Raw genomic sequence first — 18739 nt, 5'->3', positions numbered from 1 at the left:
TTTTAGGCTTGGCCCTTCTTTTTTTTTGCCCAGGAGTGTGTGTGCGTTTGTATATATATACACACACACTGCCCGGCCAACAAAAAAAAAGTTGCTGTTTGGATTTAAATAGGCAAATGCTTAAGAGTATATGATTGGATCATTATTGCAGTGATTATTATTTCTATCATGTTATAAGTTTGGCAACAGTTCATTTCTTAAACAACCATGTAGGAAGACACATCATGGCCATATTCCATGATGACAATGTCAAGACTCATCAGGCTCAAATTGTGAAAGAATGGTTGGGAGGGAGCATGAAGAATAATTTTCAGTCCAGACCTTAAATTCCTTTGGGACAAAAAGTCTTTGGGATATGCTGGAGTAGACCTTACAGAGTGCTGGACTCTTTTATTGTCAATACAAGATCTTGACTATGAAAATAACATCACAACATTTATTTCCATCAAGAGGTGCATTCATTTTTGATCAAGAAGGTCTTTACACACACAGCTGATTCATGTTGATTGGGACACATTTTTCCAAATCATCTCAATGTCCCAATCACCCTGACAATATAAACATACACACACACACACACACACACATATCTACTCGTGGCTTCATGATGGAAGAATTCTGAACAACTGGTTTTCACCTGTCCATATGACGTCGTAATGATCGAGTCACGTGCGCCTCGTCATAAACACTGTCAAAATCGATGACGTCATTGACATGTAGACATATAAAATAACTCTGATTAAAAAAAAAGAAAAAGAAAGTGTGACCACACAAACACATCTTTGACTTAGAAATCACCAAATGTTTTCACCAATGACCGGGATCATCAATGTTTGGCTCTTAATGAGAGAAGTTAAAGAAGGATAATCCTCTCAAATAGAATTTATGATCATGTTCATCTCCCATCTGAGCACTATTGAGTTGGTTAAATACACCACAAGCTCCAACAAAATCCAATCTGCTTGTAATGTCTTCAGCTAAAGAAAAAGCTACTTGAACAGCTGAACCTTCTAACATTTGCAAATAAAATGCTAAAGAAGTATTCCTTGTATGTAATTATTTTCTTTTATAAAAGATAAAAGTATGATAGGCAACGAGAAATACCAAGAAATTTGTTTTGTTTACTTCTTGTTGTTTTTTGGGAAAGCAGGCAGCATTTTAGTAAAGAAATTCCCCAGTAACATCAAAGTGACATTCCGATTCTTACCGTCATAAACTGCTCCAGGGGTGTCCAGTTTTAGAAGTAAATGTGATTTCGTTCGAGACCCAAGGCAGAGGAGCGGAGAGCCCGCTCAGAGCAGCAGTAGCAGAAGCCTCATACTGACCCACTCCAGCCCAGCACACACACACAACTCAACGAGCCTCCGCTTCCAATAATCCACATAAACTCAATCCCGTAAAGCCAGTCAGCGACGACACTTTGCAATCCAGTCAACGGACCACTAGGGCGGAGGAAGGGGTCTCGCAGGAGAATAAAAACGCATTTCCCACTCCGGAGGTCGGCTCATCAGGATCGCTGACTTTTTTTTCAGTTGTGTCTCCGTTCACGGCGCTGTTACATTGTAGGAGCCGCAGAAGCAGCAAGCAGTGCCGAGTGTTACATTGTAACATGGCCCGACATCTCTCCGCAGCGCCACTAGCGGTCGGGGGTGGAATCACAACCTGGAGAGGCGGGGAATTTCCATTTAGACAGACAGACAGATAGGTAGAGCTTGTTTTTATCCACAGGCTTGTTTTATCCAGATATAGCGGAACAAACATTGATTGTGGACTCACTAACATCTCTTAACAAATGTCTAGTGCAACGATTCTTTTGACATCCAAGATCGCATATTCGAGGCACAGATAGTTTGTGGACAATAGTGGCATCATGTGGCCAAATCGCGTTAAAGCTCCTAGTTACGTTTAAACGTTTACGGATTTCATCCTGTTTTTGAGTCTCTTGTGTTTTTTGTAACACTTTATTTTACAGTGTAACTGTTACATTCTTTACATGTAGTTAATCATCAAAACTATAAATTATGCATAATTACATGAACCCTAAACCAAATCCTAATCTAACCCTAAAGTAAGTACATGTAGTTACTTAATATTACTCAGTACTTAAATGTATAATCACAGTGTAACAAAGACACCTTAAAATAAAGTGTAGCCTTTTTTTTAGTGCTGGGCAACGATTAGTCGCGATTAAAAGTTTGTTTGTGTACTGTGTATAATTATTTTGTATATATAAATACACACACACACACACACACATATATATATAAAGAAATATTTACATGTATATACTTTATATTTTATACATAATTTATATTATATATAAACGTAGATACTTTATATATAAATAACACCTTTTTCTTAAATGTATACATGCATGTGTATTATACAAAATAATTATACACAGTACATGCACATATATTATGTAAACACACACATTTATTTTGGATGCGATTAATCGATGCCCAGCACAACTTTTTTTTATAATGTTATTATTATTGTTTAATATACTATTATTTGTAGGCCCTGTACTGTTTTCAAATGTCAATAATAATAAAAAATTAGTAGACATAAATTCTTTAACTATGTATCTAAAACATCACAGTAAGCAGAATATATAACACTATAGCAAAAGTTTAAAGACTAAATTGTATAGAAATAAAAAGTATGCTTTTAGTTTGAAATTAGCTATTATCTAGAGGGAAAAACAACATACAGTAAACACTGTTCAGAGAGCCATAAAAGGGCTGACACCACAGCCAAACCTACTGGAAATGTCATTACAGAATAAGTGATCTAGTATGCAAACATTGGGAAATGTCCACACCCAAAGTGTGCTTCGGCAAGATTGCCTCTCAAACATCTTTTGGCATCCATCCTTCGGCTGACTGTCACTCACTAAGGTTTTTATGTAGGCATGTGCCAGCAGCAAATATTTTTTAAAAATGTGACCAAAACTATATTCTGTTCCATGATCATTTAGATTTAAAATACAGTACTAAAAGGAAGAATAGGCATTTTGTAATAATCTCAGTGTCATATGTCATAGTGTGATGACTTAGAAAAATATATAATGGCAAATTGTTTGCACAATATATACAGCCAGTAGCCTAGTGTCATTAAACATTTGTTTGTTTATTCATGTGAAAGAAAACAATGGTATCCAGTGGTGTGTTGTACCATTTCAATCGCATTTCAATCGCACAGTATGATTTTCACATGTTAAAATCCAAGAGATAATCATTAACATACAAGATTTTAAATATATTTGGGCAGCTCATACTTTCTCATTTTTCAAAACATTTAAAATCCCATCCCGTCTAGATGTGTAAGTTGCATGTCTGAGTTGCAGCAGGTGCCCAGGAAACAAGTTTCCACTGGGGGCGTACATCTCTTCCCCTTTAGGGCCCATCAGAGAGCGCAGGGTCTTGTTCCGTGTCAAGATTTTCTCATAGAACTCTAAGCCACCCTTTGCATAATCGCTAGACAGACATGCCGCACGGTGGTCCGAGCTGTAGTCTAACCACTGGCTCAGAGCATCAGAAGTCATGATATACGACACGACTCCTAAACCCAGCGCAACCACATTAACACCGACCCTGAAGATGATGGACCCAGCCTGAAGCCCAAATATCTGCTTGAGGGCTACGCTATATATACAAGCTCCGGCCAGACATGCTGGAGCCACTGCAGCGTGCAACACGGGACCCCCAGCCCCCAGTCGGGCCACTTCTCGGGCTATAGCAAACTTCTGCGCCTCTGCAGAGAACACCAGGGAGTTTTTGAGAGCAATGCCCGAGTCGCTGTCCCAATCCAGCTCTTTGCCATTGATGAGAATAGTGCGATTGGTGATGCCCGCTGGCTCCTCAGTGGTGCTGTTGAAGTTGGCTGGGAGGCCGATCTGTGCTCCAGAGGGAAGCCATGGAACACCAGCCCCTACCGGATGAAAGCCGAAAGAGGCAAATGCACTAAAGGTTTTAGGGGAGCTGACAGCATAATCTTTCAGAACCTCCTGAAAGACGTTCTCAAGCTTCTCTGACAGGCTGGCAGGTTCTCCTTTGTGCCAGGCCTGGTACACTTTTCTGTATGTATGATCTGGGAAAACATGATAAAAAATGTTGGCAGAGAAGACCCCGCCACATCCGACAAGGAGCAGTGGTGTCCGATACTTCTGAATAAGTACAGAGAATCTCAGAAAACCCGAAGCCATCTTCTCTTGCTCACCTGGCCAAACTGTCAAGAAAAAATGACTAAATGTATTAATCATAAATGACATAGGCCTAATCTTAGCATTTAATAGCAATGTTATCCAATCTTATTAACATACCATGCAGGCTACATATAAATATTGCACATGTTCAATGTAGGCTATCGCAATAAGCCCTTAATTCTTTTCCCAACACATACGTTATAATATTTTTAGAATGCATACATTTTCCGCACATTTTCAAACAAGGTTTTTGTAAAGTCTTTGGAAATAATTGTCCATTAAAGAGCATAAAACCATTAGTATTCTCTTACTTGCTACTTTGTTTTCATTCTCACAAGGACAGCACGTTGAGTGTTATGGAATCACAACCTTACGGCACTTTTACGACACCACGGACGATGTGTGGACTCGAATAGAATAAGGATTAGAATAGAAATAAGAGTGTATAAATTTGTATTACTAAAATGGGTGTGGACAGGTACATAATTATATAAATACAATTTGACAAATTTTAACTCTTCATTTTGTATTTAGAAATGAGTGGTTGTCTAAATATAATCACGTGTCATGTAATATGGGATATCCAATAAGACAAAACATGTCCCACTCCCAATGGAGGAGTTACAAGCTTAGGACATTTCTTGTCTTACGTATTGAACTTGATCTAACATGAGCACGCGTTCACAACAGACATTTACATATTTATTTCACACGGATGTAAGCGCAACTTTTTGTCTGTTGTTCAACCTCATCCAATTGTGACAAATGACAACGCCTACACTTTTCTTCTTTTTAAAAAATATTTATAAAAGTTACAATTATCTGTCAAGCGTCGTATTTTTAAGATGAATAGAGAAAACGTAGAGAAGGATATTTTTAATGTCCACTGAAATGTTTATTTTGCACCTCATATATCTTATAAATCGTACTGTAATAATATAAATTTATCTGCCGCTTTAAAAGTGATGATGAGGCTCCACACAGAGGAACAGTCCATTTGCGTGTGTGGGGAAGAAAGAGTCTTCCGTGTATTCGACGATGTACATGTTTTGAAGAAGACGGTGTTTTAGGAAAAGATCTGGGTGTATATTCACGGTTGTTTGTATCAGATGTATAATGCTGCTAGACAAACAAAACAGTGCTGCTCTATAAGAGTGGCAAAAGAAACGCATCCACCCCATCGAAACCATGCTATTTATAGCATCAGCAGTTGCGATGTGAAGTTTGTTACTCCGTAATTTCATAAGGGCGGGGTAAATGTTTTAATATTTCATTTAATCTGAACAGCAGGCCCTGTCTTCACTAAGATTCCGTTGATTATTCTGAACTTAAATATACAGGGATGTCGAGGAGGAGTCGGGATATTTGCACACTTGGTAAATTAACCAACACAGCACTGGTAAGTTTCCTGCCTGCCAGAGTTTGATGATGGTTTTTGATGATCATTGTCAGAAGAATCACACTCATATGTTTAATTTCAGACATAAACGTTTGTAAGTTTACACCCCTCGGGTATAAACTGCTTGTCATTGTTTATAATCATCAAAGATGTTTAGTAAATGAGACTCTGAAATAAACTCCGAAATCTGAATATTGAGACTGATCTAACAGGATACGTCATCACGCCGCGTTAAAAGTTACGTCATCTGTGATGAAAGGGCGCATGAAACATCCGAGTAATAGAAAGAAAAAAAACATCCGAGTAATAGACTATTAAAGCTAAAAAATAAAAAAATAAACTGCTTTACATCTGGTGGAAGTGATATAATGATACATTTAGAAAATATATGATTTGTAATAATATTTGGTAAGTTCCTGTACATAGAATGAAATGGCCATGTGTACTCATTTCAATCACATAAGAAAAAAATCATGCTTTGGTAAATAATAATTCGAAATTTAAAAGCCATAATTATGAAATAAAACAGTAATAATGATATAAAAAGTCACATACTGACTGAGTCATAATTATGCTATTAAACGTCATGCTATAGCAAATCCTAATTATGAGATTTAAAGTCTAATTATGATATTAGAAATAGAATTATAGGTAAAGTCGTAATGACGAAAAGTTTAATTTTAATGTCATAATTATGTTTGTTTGTTTTTTTGTAAATTTGTCATAATCTCATCAGTTTAGGTAATTGTCCTCTTTTTATAGGTCTATCATAATTTGTACTTTTTATACATTTCTCTGAATGTGAAGTGGTCTGTAAGGTAAAACAAGAAAAAGTACATGTTAAGCTATCCATATATCATACATAATGTCACTGTTTATAACTATTTAATTATTTAAACTTAGCATAACTGTGATTATTTCACAATTTCTTCATTTAGGAAAGTTAAAACTCACAGTGACACTTTATCGTTGCACTTCATCAACCACTTTGAATTGACTTCCTGATGAAGAAAATCTGAAATACTGAAAAAGACTTTCCACCTGACTCAAGAAAAAAGTCATATGGAATGACACGATGGAGTAAATAACAATTTTCATTTTTTGGGCGAACTGTGTGCATGATGCCTACACCTACAGTACATGAAGTGTTAGCTTGTCATCTTAAGAGGTCAGTTTGGGGTCTCTCTCATGGGTGTGTCTGATCGAGAGGTGTCTCATAGTTTCCTTATGAAAGAGTGAGGCCTGCTGGAATTAGGAAGGAAGTTTACTCCTTCCTCACATTGTGGACCGCAGGAAGGGGAGGCCGTCACCCACTGACTGACTTTTCCTCCTGAATAGCCCACAGTGCCCTGCTCACGGGCCAGGCAAACACTTCCTCATTAACCTAGCTGAGTTCCTCTTCTTTCTGCTAGAGTTGTCTTTTTAGGTAAGAAAATGTGTTTTTACTTATTTTATTATTATTTATTATCGTACAACCTGTAGGTACAAATTGCTATTTCACTATAACTCTGTACATAATAACATTGGGGAACTTGCTTAAGAATCGTGCTAATAGATTTACACAGCCAGTCCTTGTTTTCCTGTCATTTGTTGGATATTGATTAGTAAATTAATTAATATTTTTTTGATTGCCATAAAATAAAATATAATGCTTATAGGTTATTTATTTATAGCTTATACATACAGTATATATATTTATGAGATCCGTATACATGTATAGAAATGTGTGTGCATATAATGTGCATATGTGGTGCATTTGTACTTTATGGTACATTTTGTATATTTATTTTTTGGTCTATGCTAGGATTAAGGATACTTTTTGTATTTAGAGACACATTTGCAGGGATAGATCTGATCTTTTATAAATAATATATGATTATCATCAACATTTTTATATTTTTTCTCATCCTCAAATATAAACTTCATGGAGCTTTAATAGAGTGTAGCCTAATTCTTTTTTCTTTTCTTTTTTTATTACCGTAAACAAAAATAAAATAGACTTGGGCTTTGAAGATTCAAGGCTTGTGTTGTGCAGAAAATAACAGCAATTACAAAGAAGCACAATGTCTGCGTCTAGACCATATCCCTCTATCCTAAATTAGCTCTCTGCAGAACTGTTCCCAAACCACACAAAACCTCATTTGAACTTGTTATCCATACTTTGAGCTTCTTTATTTCACATAAAACACAAGAGGTGCTCATAACTGTCCTCAATGCTTGGGCCTAAATCATGTTCAAGGATCAGATTCTCCTCTCCTCTCCTCAGGTGTAGCTGTTATCATGGCAACCAGCGCGGTCCCTAGCGACAACCTCCCGACGTACAAATTGGTGGTTGTTGGAGACGGAGGCGTAGGAAAAAGTGCTCTTACCATCCAGTTTTTCCAAAAGATTTTTGTGCCAGATTACGATCCTACTATTGAAGACTCCTACTTGAAACACACAGAGATCGATGGCCAGTGGGCTATTTTGGATGGTATGTGCCAATACCTCATTATTATCTGTAGGGTTTTTCTGTATTGTTTATCATTATTACATGGCTTGGTTGAATTCTAATGTAGAATGCGGTCTGTTATTTCTTAATAATAGACCGCTGCTTAGTATAACCAAATTATCTCTGGTATAACACACCGTTGCTATGGACGCAGGATTCTAACCGTAGAGACGGAACATACTCATGCTTTTAGTGCTCTCATATTGTTATGCGTATTTGCGGCCTTATCAGTAGACCTACCGTATATCAAGCTTTTAGCCTAAAAGCTAGCTTCAGTTGCTTGCCATTTTAAATTATTTCTAACTGATTGAAGGTGGTCAGTTATGGTCATTAGTTTAGATAAAATAATACAAAATGGTAAATGTACTGAATTTAACATTCTGCTTTGTAAAAAATTATCTGAGACTGGGTAGAATTTAAAAAAAAATAGTAGAATAGTATTCTAGTAAAACTAGAATAATTTATACACTGTAAAAAATTTCTAACCTCCCTAACTCAAAATTTTGTAGTGACTGATAACATCTAAATTTTTCAATTGGCCCAAGTGAAATTCTGTAAATTATAAATTTACAGAATTTCACTTGGGCCAATTGAAAAATTTAGATGTTATCAGTCACTACAAAATTTTGAGTTAGGGCGGTTAGAAATTTTTTACAGTATATATATATATATATATATATATATATATATATATATATATATATATATATATATATATATATATATAGTACCGGTAAATGTACTGTATTCCTGTGATGGCAAAGCTGAATTTTGTCTTAAGCGTCACATGATCCTTCAGAAATCTTTCTAATATGCTGATTTGGTGCTTAAGAAAAATGTCTTATTATTATCAATGTTAAACAGTTCTGCTGCTTAACATTTTTGTGGAATTTTTATTTTTTTTCAGGATTCTTTGATGAATAGAAACTTCAAAAGAACAGCATTTATTATAAATATAACTTTTTTGGTCATATTTATTAATTTCATAAATGTCTTTTTTCTTTTTTTATCAATTTAATGTGCCTTTGTTAAATGAAAGTATTAATTTCTCTTTTTTTCTTTCTTTTTTTTTAAATATTAGTTACCCCAAACTTTTGAATGGCAGTGTATTATGATTAAAAAAAATATATATATATATATTTATAATAATAATAATTAAGCAGCTAAAACTGTTTTCAACATTGATAATAATAACAAATGATCTTAGAATGCTTTCTGAAGGATTATGTGACACTGAAGACTGGAGTAATGGTAAATTCAGCTGTTTATTTTAATGAACATGATGAAAAAGAAACATTTTAAAATATATTACAACAGAAACCAGTTAATTTAAATTGTAATAATATTTCACAGTATTACTGTTTTTGCTGTATTTTTGATCAAATGCAGCTTTTGTCAGATTAATAGACTACTTTCAAAAACATAAAATAAAACTTGATTTATACTGTGTATGTATATACAGTTGCAATCAAAATGATTCAACCCCCATTGCAAACCAGGTTTATTGGCAAGATTTACAGACTTTCAGCTGTTTGCAATGAACAAATCAAACAAAAGTAATTGAAATAGCTCAACACAACAAATGTTTCAAGTGGTTTCCCCAAATTCAACTGAAAATGCAACTTTTTATGACTTCTGCAGTCTCAAAATCATTCAACCCCTTCATGGCAAGCATCTTTAGTACTTAGTAGAGCACCCTATTGCTGTTATGACCTGCTGCAAATCAGATGTTTAACCAGACAGCAGCTTCTGGCAGCGTTTCTGAGGAATCTTAGCCCATTCCTCATGAGCAATGGCCTCCAGTTCATTAATATTCTCGGGTTTGTGTGCTGCAACCGCCTTCTTCAAATCCCACCAGAGATTTTCTATAGGGTTCAAGTCAGGTGACTGTGATGGCCATTGTAGAATCTTCCAGGACTTCTTCTGCAACCAAGCCTTGGTGGAATGTGAGGTATGCTTGGGATCATTTTCCTGTTTGAAGGTCCAATGACGCCCAAGCTTCAGCTTCCTCACTGACAACTTGACGTTTTCTCCTAGGATTTCATGATACTTCAGTAAATAGATAGATAGAATTTTTTATTTGTCCTCGAGAGGAAATTTGTTTCCACCGTAGATGAGTACATAACACAAACACATCTAACATGTTCAATTATTAACATATAATATCATCAAAAATAGTTGCTGACATCACAAAAACAAACAAAAAAACACAACAAGAGAGCATACATTAAGTATCAATGGCCATTTCCTATGTATTTAGAGCTCGTATAGATACAGCAACAAAACTCTTACTATACCTGGCCTTTCTACACATAGGTAACCTATACCTACGGCCAGAAGGCAGGGGGATAAAATATTTGTAAAGTGGGTGGTCTGAGTCGGTTAAGATTTTTTGAGCCTTTCGCAACGTGAATTTTGAGACACTATCCGATAAATTAGGGGTAGGGATACCAATAATTTTACTTGCTAAATAAGTTATCTTTAAGAATTTGTTCTTGTTGGTAACTGTTAGCATATAAAAAAAACAAATGGCACCATAAGTAAGAACTGGCTCAATAATACTGCGATACAAAAGAAGAAGAAGAAGAAGATGTGGCTAAGTTTACGAATAGCTGTCAGTCTTTGTTGACAGCACTTGTAAACCCCTAGTGTGTGCTGGTTGAAGTTGAGATTTTGATCCAAATTAATGCAGAGATATTTGAAATACTCTACCCTTTCAACTATCTCTCCGTTAATGGTAATGCTAGAAGCATGGATCTGTGTTTTTGGGGAGCTAAAGACCAGTTCCTTAGTCTTTGAAATACTGAGGTGCAGAAAGTTATCCTCACACCACGTACTAAAATGTGCTATAGAACGTTGATAGTCCAAAAAAGAGTCATTGTCCTTATTAAGCAGAGCAAGAATGGCTGTATCATCTGCATATTTAAAGTAATGAGTAGTGGTAAAAAGAGTCATTGTCCTTATTAAGCAGAGCAAGAATGGCTGTATCATCTGCATATTTAAAGTAATGAGTAGTGGTAAATGGACTCTGACAGTCATTTGTGTATAGAATATAAGGGAATGTGCTAAGTACGCACCCCTGGGGGGCGCCAGTATTAAGAACAATGGTTGCTAAGACCATTGTTGGTTCTCAACAAAATGGTTTGGTAAGAACAAATCCATCTAGCCTTCCACACGCTGCAGGTTTCCAGTGCCAGAGGATGCAAATCAGCCCCAGAGCATCACCGAGCCCCATGCTTTACTGTAGGCAGAGTGTTCATTTCAGCATATGCTTCATTCTTCTTCCTCCAGACATACTGCTGATCCATAGGGCCAAAAAGTTCCATCATCGCTCCACAGAACAGAATTTCCAAACTTCTGTGGCTTATTTATATGATTTTGAGCAAATTGGAGCCAACTTTTCTTGTGCTTTTGGGTTAGTAGTGGTATAATTCTTGGAGTTCTGGCATGCGTTTAGTACGTACCTTAATGTGCAGCTGAAACCTCAGTGCCTGTTGCCATCAAGTCTTGCTGCAGGTCTTTAGCAGTCACTCGAGGGTTTTCTGAAACTGCCTTCTCAGAAAAGGAAACTGTACCTTCTGCACAATTAATCGCAATAAAACCGCACGCTATTTGGCAACGGCTGCGATTATTTTATGCGCAGTTTGTCAGTGCAGTGTTGTGATGGGTAGTAAATGCTGCTCCATCTGAAAGTCAGAGAGCGATCTCACGCAGACACGCCAAATAAGCTACGCCGCAGCAGAAGTACGATAACGCGCATCATTCAAGGAAATCCCTATCGCTGTAGCTGAATAAACAGAAGATTGAAACACTTTGATCGATTGAACATGACTTCTAAACACTTGACTGCCTTATTCTGTATAAGAAGCCACATCATCTCACAGAAGGATGCTCAACTGTCGTTATGAAGTGAGTTTGGAGGAAAAGCATGTTATTAAATGTTGTCTTTTGTTGGACAAGAAGTTCATAAATGTTCTCATGTTTGGAAAGATGTTTGATGCGTGTTGCTTTTTCAAATGCACGTTATAAGTGACTCAAACTCGTAGTGCTTTCGCGATAAGCCAAATCGGTTTTAGTGTGATTACATGGAAATTGTGATTAATCGTGAAGCCCTAGTTGCAGCTGTTGATGGCTGCCTTTTTCTGCCCAGTCCAGGTAGTGTAACCACTGTTCCTTTAACTTTGAACTTGCAACCTATGCTTCCAAGTTCCAACTGTGTCTCTAGGAACATTTAGTGCCTTTGCTATCTTTTTGTACCCTGGTAATCCAGAGTTCTCGCGAGAGCACAAGTTGAATTTCCTCAGCGAGTTACTCTGGTGTCGAGTAATGATGCTCATTAAATATGCCCCTCGATCTGAGCTGCACCAATCACATCGGGTTATCTGATATAGGCGGGCCAGAGGCGAGCTAAACAGATGACGACAGCGCTGTGACGTCGAAGTCATTAGTAAACATTGCAAGATGGCTATGGATGTTTGAAACGGCTTTGGCCGCTACAATGAACTAGTTAGACTTGGCTTTTTATCTAAAACAGGAACAGAAGACGGCGCTCGAATCGTTCCTTTGCAAGAAGGACGTTTTTGCTGTTTTGCCGACCGGATACGGTAAGAGTCTAATCTACCAGTTAGCTCCGCTGGCAGCTAAGCGTATGGGGTTTATTGTGATTGGTCGTAGTGTTATCCTATTGCGTGTAGTGAGATTTTTCAAACGCATGCCTGGTGCCGCCCCTCGAACTGGGCGATTTTCATTAGTCGACGCCAGACCATTAATCTTTCAGATTTAGGTCTGGATTTCCAGGCTAATCTTTTTGTATCCTGTTCCTTGTTTGTGAAGGGCGATGAAATCTTCTCTTAACTTTTTGAACTATTCTTTTGACTTAGCCATACAGTATTTCTAACTTGCAGTCAAATGTGACACTCAACAAACCTAGCAAGTTCAGATATTTTGTTTGTTCTAGCTCAAGCACACCTGGTGCAACTAATGAAGCCCTTGATTAGTTGCATCAGGTGTGCTTGAGACAACACCTTTTTTGCAGATTTGTGCTGTTTTGAGGGATTCTATTCAGGGGGTTGAATAATTTTGAAACTGCAGAAGTCATTAAAAGTTGCATTTTCAGTTAAATTTGGGGAAACCACTTGAAACATTTGTGTTGAGCTATTTCAATTAGTTTTCTTTGATTTGTTCATTGCAAACAGCTGAAAGTCTGTAAATGTTGCCAATAAACCTGATTTGCAATGGGGGTTGAATCATTTTGATTGCAACTATATACATACAGTATATATATATATATATATATACTTTATATATACATACTGTATATACACACATACATACAGACATACATGCATACAGAGAGACATTCTGTAAACATTTTCCAGATAATATTTTACACATATGTGACCCTGGACCACAAAACCAGTCATATGGGTCAAATTTTTTTTTTAATTGAGATTTATACATTATCTTAAAGTTGAATAAATAAGCTTCCAATTGATGTATGGTTTGTTAGGATAGGACAATATTTTTCCGAGATACAACTATTTGAAAATCTGGAATCTGAGGGTGCAAAAAAATCAAAACATTGAGAAAATCGCCTTTAAAGTTTCCATTTATGTTCGCGATTGGGCCGCATTCACTCACAAAAATAAATGTTTTATATATTTACAGTAGGAAATTAAAAAAATATCTTCATGGAACATGATCTTTACTTAATATCCTAATGATTTTTGGCATAAAAGAAAAATCGATAATTTTGACCCATACAAAGTATTGTTGGCTATTGCCACAAATATACCCGTGCGACTTATGACTGGTTTTGTGATCCAGGGTCACATATTATGTTTACCTTTTCTCCTTGCAGTTTTAGACACAGCAGGTCAAGAGGAATTTAGTGCCATGCGAGAGCAGTACATGAGGACTGGTGACGGATTCCTCATTGTGTTCTCTGTGACAGACAAGGCCAGCTTTGAACACGTCGACCGGTTTCACCAGCTCATCCTTCGAGTGAAAGACCGGTCAGAGATCATGCTTACTTCATACAAAACTCAAGACCACTACACATCTTTGACTAGACTTCTCCTAACAAAAAATTTCGAAGTAAAGTTTCTTTCGTGTCTCCACCAGAGAGTCTTTCCCCATGGTTTTGGTGGCTAACAAAGTGGACCTGGTGCATCTGAGGAAAGTGACAAATGAACAGGGCTGTGAGATGGCCGCCAAACACAACGTGAGTCCGTCAGATATCGAAGCACTACTTTATGTGAGAATGACAATTTTCAGTGTGTGTGTGTGTGTGTGTGTGTGTGTGTGTGTGTGTGTGTTTGTGTTGACTGACAGTGGTTAAAGGGTTAGTTCACCCAAAAATGAAAATTCTGTCATAATATACTCAACCCATGTCAAACCTGAATGACTTTCTTCTGTAGAAGAAAGGGAGATTTTCAGTGAATAACACTCAATTTTCAGTCTGTACTACAACTACTAATTCTACGGTGCTTTTTATGCCATTTTTGGAGCATAAACACTGTAGATATACACTACCCTTCAAAACTTTGGGGTCAGTAAGATTTGTTAATGTTTTTAAAAGAAATTTTGTAAACTTTATGCTTGCCTAGACTGCATTTATTTGATTAAAATTTTATTACAGTGAGATAATTATATATTAATAATGTAAAATATTATTACAATTTAAAACTATTATCTACTATAACTACACTATAACTATTTTATATTTCAATATTTTTTTACATGTTTTTTTTTTCTGTGATGGCAATGCTGGATTTTCAGCATCATTACTTCAGTCTTCAGCGTCACATGATCCTTCAGAAATCATTGTGATATGTTGACAAAATATATGTTATAGATAGATAGATAGATAGATAGATAGATAGATAGATAGATAGATAGATAGATCATAATTTTATTATTTTTTTTATTTTTTTTTCAGGGTGAATAGAAAGTTTAAAAGACCAGCATTTATTTATATGCAAACATTTTGTTACTACTGTCACTTGATCAAATTATAGTATTCTTGCTGAGATAAGGTTTTGATTTCTTTGTAAAAAATCTAATCTTACTGACTCCAAACTTTTGAACAGTACTGTATTTTTTGTAATTATTCTGATATTGTATACATCATTAACAGTTTATCTAAAACCTTAAAGAAAAAAATATCAAATTTACGGTCACACAAGTGTTTATCTCCTACTCTTTTTAAAGGCTGAAGTAAATGCGAGTGACTTCATTGCAGTAATTTGCATTTCTTAACTATTTCTTTAGATTACTTACATTGAAACAAGTGCCAAGGATCCCCCAATGAATGTGGAAAGAGCTTTCCATGAACTAGTCAGAGTTATCAGGTGAATAAAACTCATAATCTCACATTTTTCAGGGGTTTGTCTTCTCATAATGATGTACAGTAAAAGATAAAACCGTAATCTATTTCTGCCTACCCAGACAGCATTTTGGGGCATTATAGGTGCAGTTAAAAGTTTCAGAGTTTTTATATTAAAATGTCCCTTTCATTCATGCTTTGCCTTTTTAGACAGCAAGTTCCAGAGCATATTCTGAAAAACAAGAAAAAGACAAAGTGGCGTGGAGACAGAGCCATGAGTTCTCACAAGCTTCGCTGTGTGATACTGTGATATTGAGTCTCTTCTGTTGAAATCATCAGCGTTTGGCAAGATAAAATGCCAAAGAGGACTGACTAGAGATCTGCACTAATCAGAGGACCACAGACTTTATCAAACTAGAACTGGCATGAAGCCATATTATCTCTTCCTGTCTCAGGGAAGCATATTAGGTCAGTGAAGGAATCACTACTGCCAGACAAAGGAGGAACAATCAGGTCAACACGTCCTAATGGAAGCACTGCCTGAAACAACAAAGATCACAGCCAATCATAACATGTTTGATGTTTAATATACTATTTGAAGCTAAATTTGAGTCCAGTGAGATTGCACTGTGGGTGGAGCTACCCAGATAGATGCATCAAAACCGAAACCATACACCGCAATAGTTTACGCACCTAACATCAAAATTATGTGCAGCTTCCAAAACGCTCATATAATTATGTGGATGATTGTTTTGTAGAGCTTTCTTAACATTTTATTTTCAGTAGTTACCACAAATATGAAGGGATATTGTTGGTTTTAACCTTCAAAAAGAGCTAAAATGAACCTTACAAATGGATATTTATTCGCAAAGGAATATGTAGCTATAGTCAAACTTCTTTGACTTTTAGTGTCATAGAGTGTTAGATGCGTCTTCAATATGGCCTTTACTGTTAAGCACAAAAAGTACATAAAACATTGGATGGGCTCATTGCACTAGCAGACAAATGCAAGTCTTTTTGCACTTTCAGTATTTGCTTGTTGGCTTTTGCTGTTTAAAGTTGAATTGTGATGTTAAAGACCTATGTATTGAATTTTGTTGCACACTTTACAGGTGCTCTAAGCCTTTTTTTTATAATACCACACAGAAAAATCCCCACTACTTAACAGATACCACTGAAAAATACTTCCTTAGAAATCTCACGTCCGTCCCTGTGACAGCTCTGTGGGCAGTATTAAAAAAAAAAGATATAGAGAGAGTTTCTTGAGTGCCACATCAGCATATCAGAATCATTTCTGAAGGATCATGTGACACTGAAGACTGGAGTAATGATGCTGAAAATTCAGCTTTGCATCATATGAATACATTTCATTTTAAAATATGTTCAAATAGAAAACAGTTATTTTTAATTGTAAAAACATTGCTGTTTTTACTGTATTTTTTATATAAAAAAAATGTTGCCAACCCCAAACATGTGAACGGATATAAACCATTAAATTTAGCAAGCATACATTGTGACTGAAGGTTGCCAAGGCAGTGTGAAGAATATAGGTTTTATTCTTGATCAACCTTCAGTATTCAACAGTTTGCCAAACCTCCTGTGCCTCAGTTTCCTCTACATTGGACCAATTTAAGTGTCTGTGCCAGTGGGATAAATAATCCGTTTCTTAGCCACTGGCTTATCCAACTGTTCCCAAAGCGCGGGCCTGTAGAAGCTGATCCCATCTGCTGTTAAGCCAAGTTATGTGTTGTAATGTTCATAACAGCTTTGCTCTGCGCACCTAATTTTATATTGACACATAAATAAATCAGTAGCCTAAGGCGCAATATCAGACCGTGCTGTGATCTGTTGAATTGGGATTTTTTTGTTTATTTTTTTTGTTTTGAAACATGTCTAATCAGCTAGAGAGTTCAACATATCCAGAAGCTCTGTTAGAATTCGTTTAACATTGACATTGGACTAAATTGACAGTATATGGAGATGAATTTCCACAGGTGAACTATGCCTTACAATGACTCTCTGGCTTGATTTATATAAGGTTAAATAAAAGTAAAATCTGACAGTACATTCCATTTTGCTCCCCTAGAAATATTGTTGTTATGTATTTGTTTTTCCTTTGGTTGGTCAATTACATTAAACGCTTCATAATTAGAACACTGCTATCAGTGATGTCATAAACTGGTGTATTAGACACTAGATCAGAGTTCATACCAATCCAATCCTATGTTATGTATGATATGATAGATCCGGACAAGGTTTGTCAAGCATTAATCATTGTCTGCATGCACTGCTTGTAAATGAGTTGTTTTGCATCCAGAGGTCATCATGGGTCTAATGGGTTTTTCATACTGTGAAAAAAAAAATTTATTTGTGAATGAATGGAAAGATTGTTTATTGCATTACTTGACACTTGTTTTACAATGCCATAACTATTTAATCAGTTGTCATCTCTAAACGTCTCAGAACCAACTTTTGTTTAATCAGAGAAGCATGTCAGGTTTGATATTGTTGTGCAACAGCTCTTTTTTTTCTTTTTCTCACCCTGATAAGATTTGAAAGTGTCATTGTCAAAAAGCTGCTCAAAAGAAAATGACATTTTAATTTGCCTTGGATAAGAAAGTAAAGCTATTATGATGGATTGTTAGTGATGGGGTTTTAAATAAATAATTCTTTATACACAATGTAGCCAAGCATAGATTTCTACAAGAAGATGACTTGCTTTTAAATGTAAATATTTGTATTAGGTCAGTACGCTATATCTTTACATCTGTAGTAAATGCTTAACGATTTCTTTTTTTAATTCATGGATATTAGGCACTGAATGTGTATCTGAAACAAAAATACACCAGGATACGCTTGCATTTACCAGCAGGTGGCAGTAAGGTACAGACATTTGTATTGATCTGACTCGAGAAAGTTTCATTCGTATCCTACAACAGCGATCAAAATTATCAGTTTCTTCTTGAAAAACTAAAAAGCTGAGGTCTTTAAGAACAATAATAACGTGATAATATACAACACAACCATAATAATGTCTTCTTTATTTTTATTCTTTATTTTAATGCTGAATTGAAATCATTTATTTGACATTTGCCAGTGATAGACTAGACAGAATATGAAAATATAGATTTAGTTCTATGATCTTATACCTATAAGAGGGGGGAACAGGGTCGGAAGATGATGCAAATCAAATAGCCTATTGTGTAGCCTATATCTTAGCAGACTCGTTATTAGTATTTGCCTGTTTTATATGCTCTGTCTTTTTCCTGTGGATTACAAATGAGTCAGTTCTGCTTAATATTGAATTCTGCCTAT

General features: G+C 36.0%; 3 protein-coding genes across 8 annotated transcripts in view; 1 reads left to right on the top strand and 2 right to left on the bottom strand.

The window, feature by feature from the left end:
* ptpn4a (protein tyrosine phosphatase non-receptor type 4a) overlaps positions 1-1632 on the bottom strand; it is a 53995-nt gene extending 52363 nt beyond the window's left edge. For both annotated transcript variants that reach the window (XM_084421483.1, XM_084421484.1), the window contains exon 1: positions 1208-1632. The gene's annotated coding sequence lies outside the window, so the exon portion shown is untranslated. The remainder of the gene's footprint in view (positions 1-1207) is intronic.
* A 1479-nt stretch (positions 1633-3111) lies between these two features.
* Positions 3112-4614, bottom strand: tmem177 (transmembrane protein 177). Its single transcript, XM_084422161.1, has 2 exons — positions 4519-4614; positions 3112-4230 (listed from the first exon to the last, which is right to left on the bottom strand). Exon 2 carries the CDS (start codon positions 4205-4207, stop codon positions 3275-3277), a length of 933 nt encoding a protein of 310 aa, XP_084278287.1. The 5' UTR covers positions 4208-4230; positions 4519-4614; the 3' UTR covers positions 3112-3274.
* Positions 4615-5406: 792 nt separating this feature from the next.
* mrasa (muscle RAS oncogene homolog a) lies at positions 5407-17777 on the top strand. 5 transcript variants are annotated; one of them, XR_014629006.1, is made up of 8 exons: positions 5416-5606; positions 6945-7032; positions 7873-8079; positions 13958-14111; positions 14221-14320; positions 15370-15449; positions 15635-16133; positions 16183-17777. XR_014629006.1 is itself a non-coding variant. In XM_084422158.1 (7 exons), exons 3-7 carry the CDS (start codon positions 7887-7889, stop codon positions 15732-15734), a joined length of 627 nt encoding a protein of 208 aa, XP_084278284.1. In that variant the 5' UTR covers positions 5468-5606; positions 6545-7032; positions 7873-7886; the 3' UTR covers positions 15735-17777. The 5 variants fall into 5 exon arrangements, 3 of the variants coding, with proteins under 3 accessions (XP_084278285.1, XP_084278284.1, XP_084278286.1); XR_014629005.1 differs by lacking the exon at positions 6945-7032; XM_084422158.1 differs by having other exon boundaries at positions 5468-5606; positions 6545-7032; positions 15635-17777.
* The last annotated feature ends 962 nt before the right edge of the window (positions 17778-18739 follow it).

The sequence above is a fragment of the Rutilus rutilus genome (assembly GCF_951802725.1).
Source record: "Rutilus rutilus genome assembly, chromosome: 10".
Classification (NCBI taxonomy): Eukaryota; Metazoa; Chordata; class Actinopteri; order Cypriniformes; family Leuciscidae; genus Rutilus; species Rutilus rutilus.
This window is presented reverse-complemented; position numbering and strand designations above follow the sequence as displayed.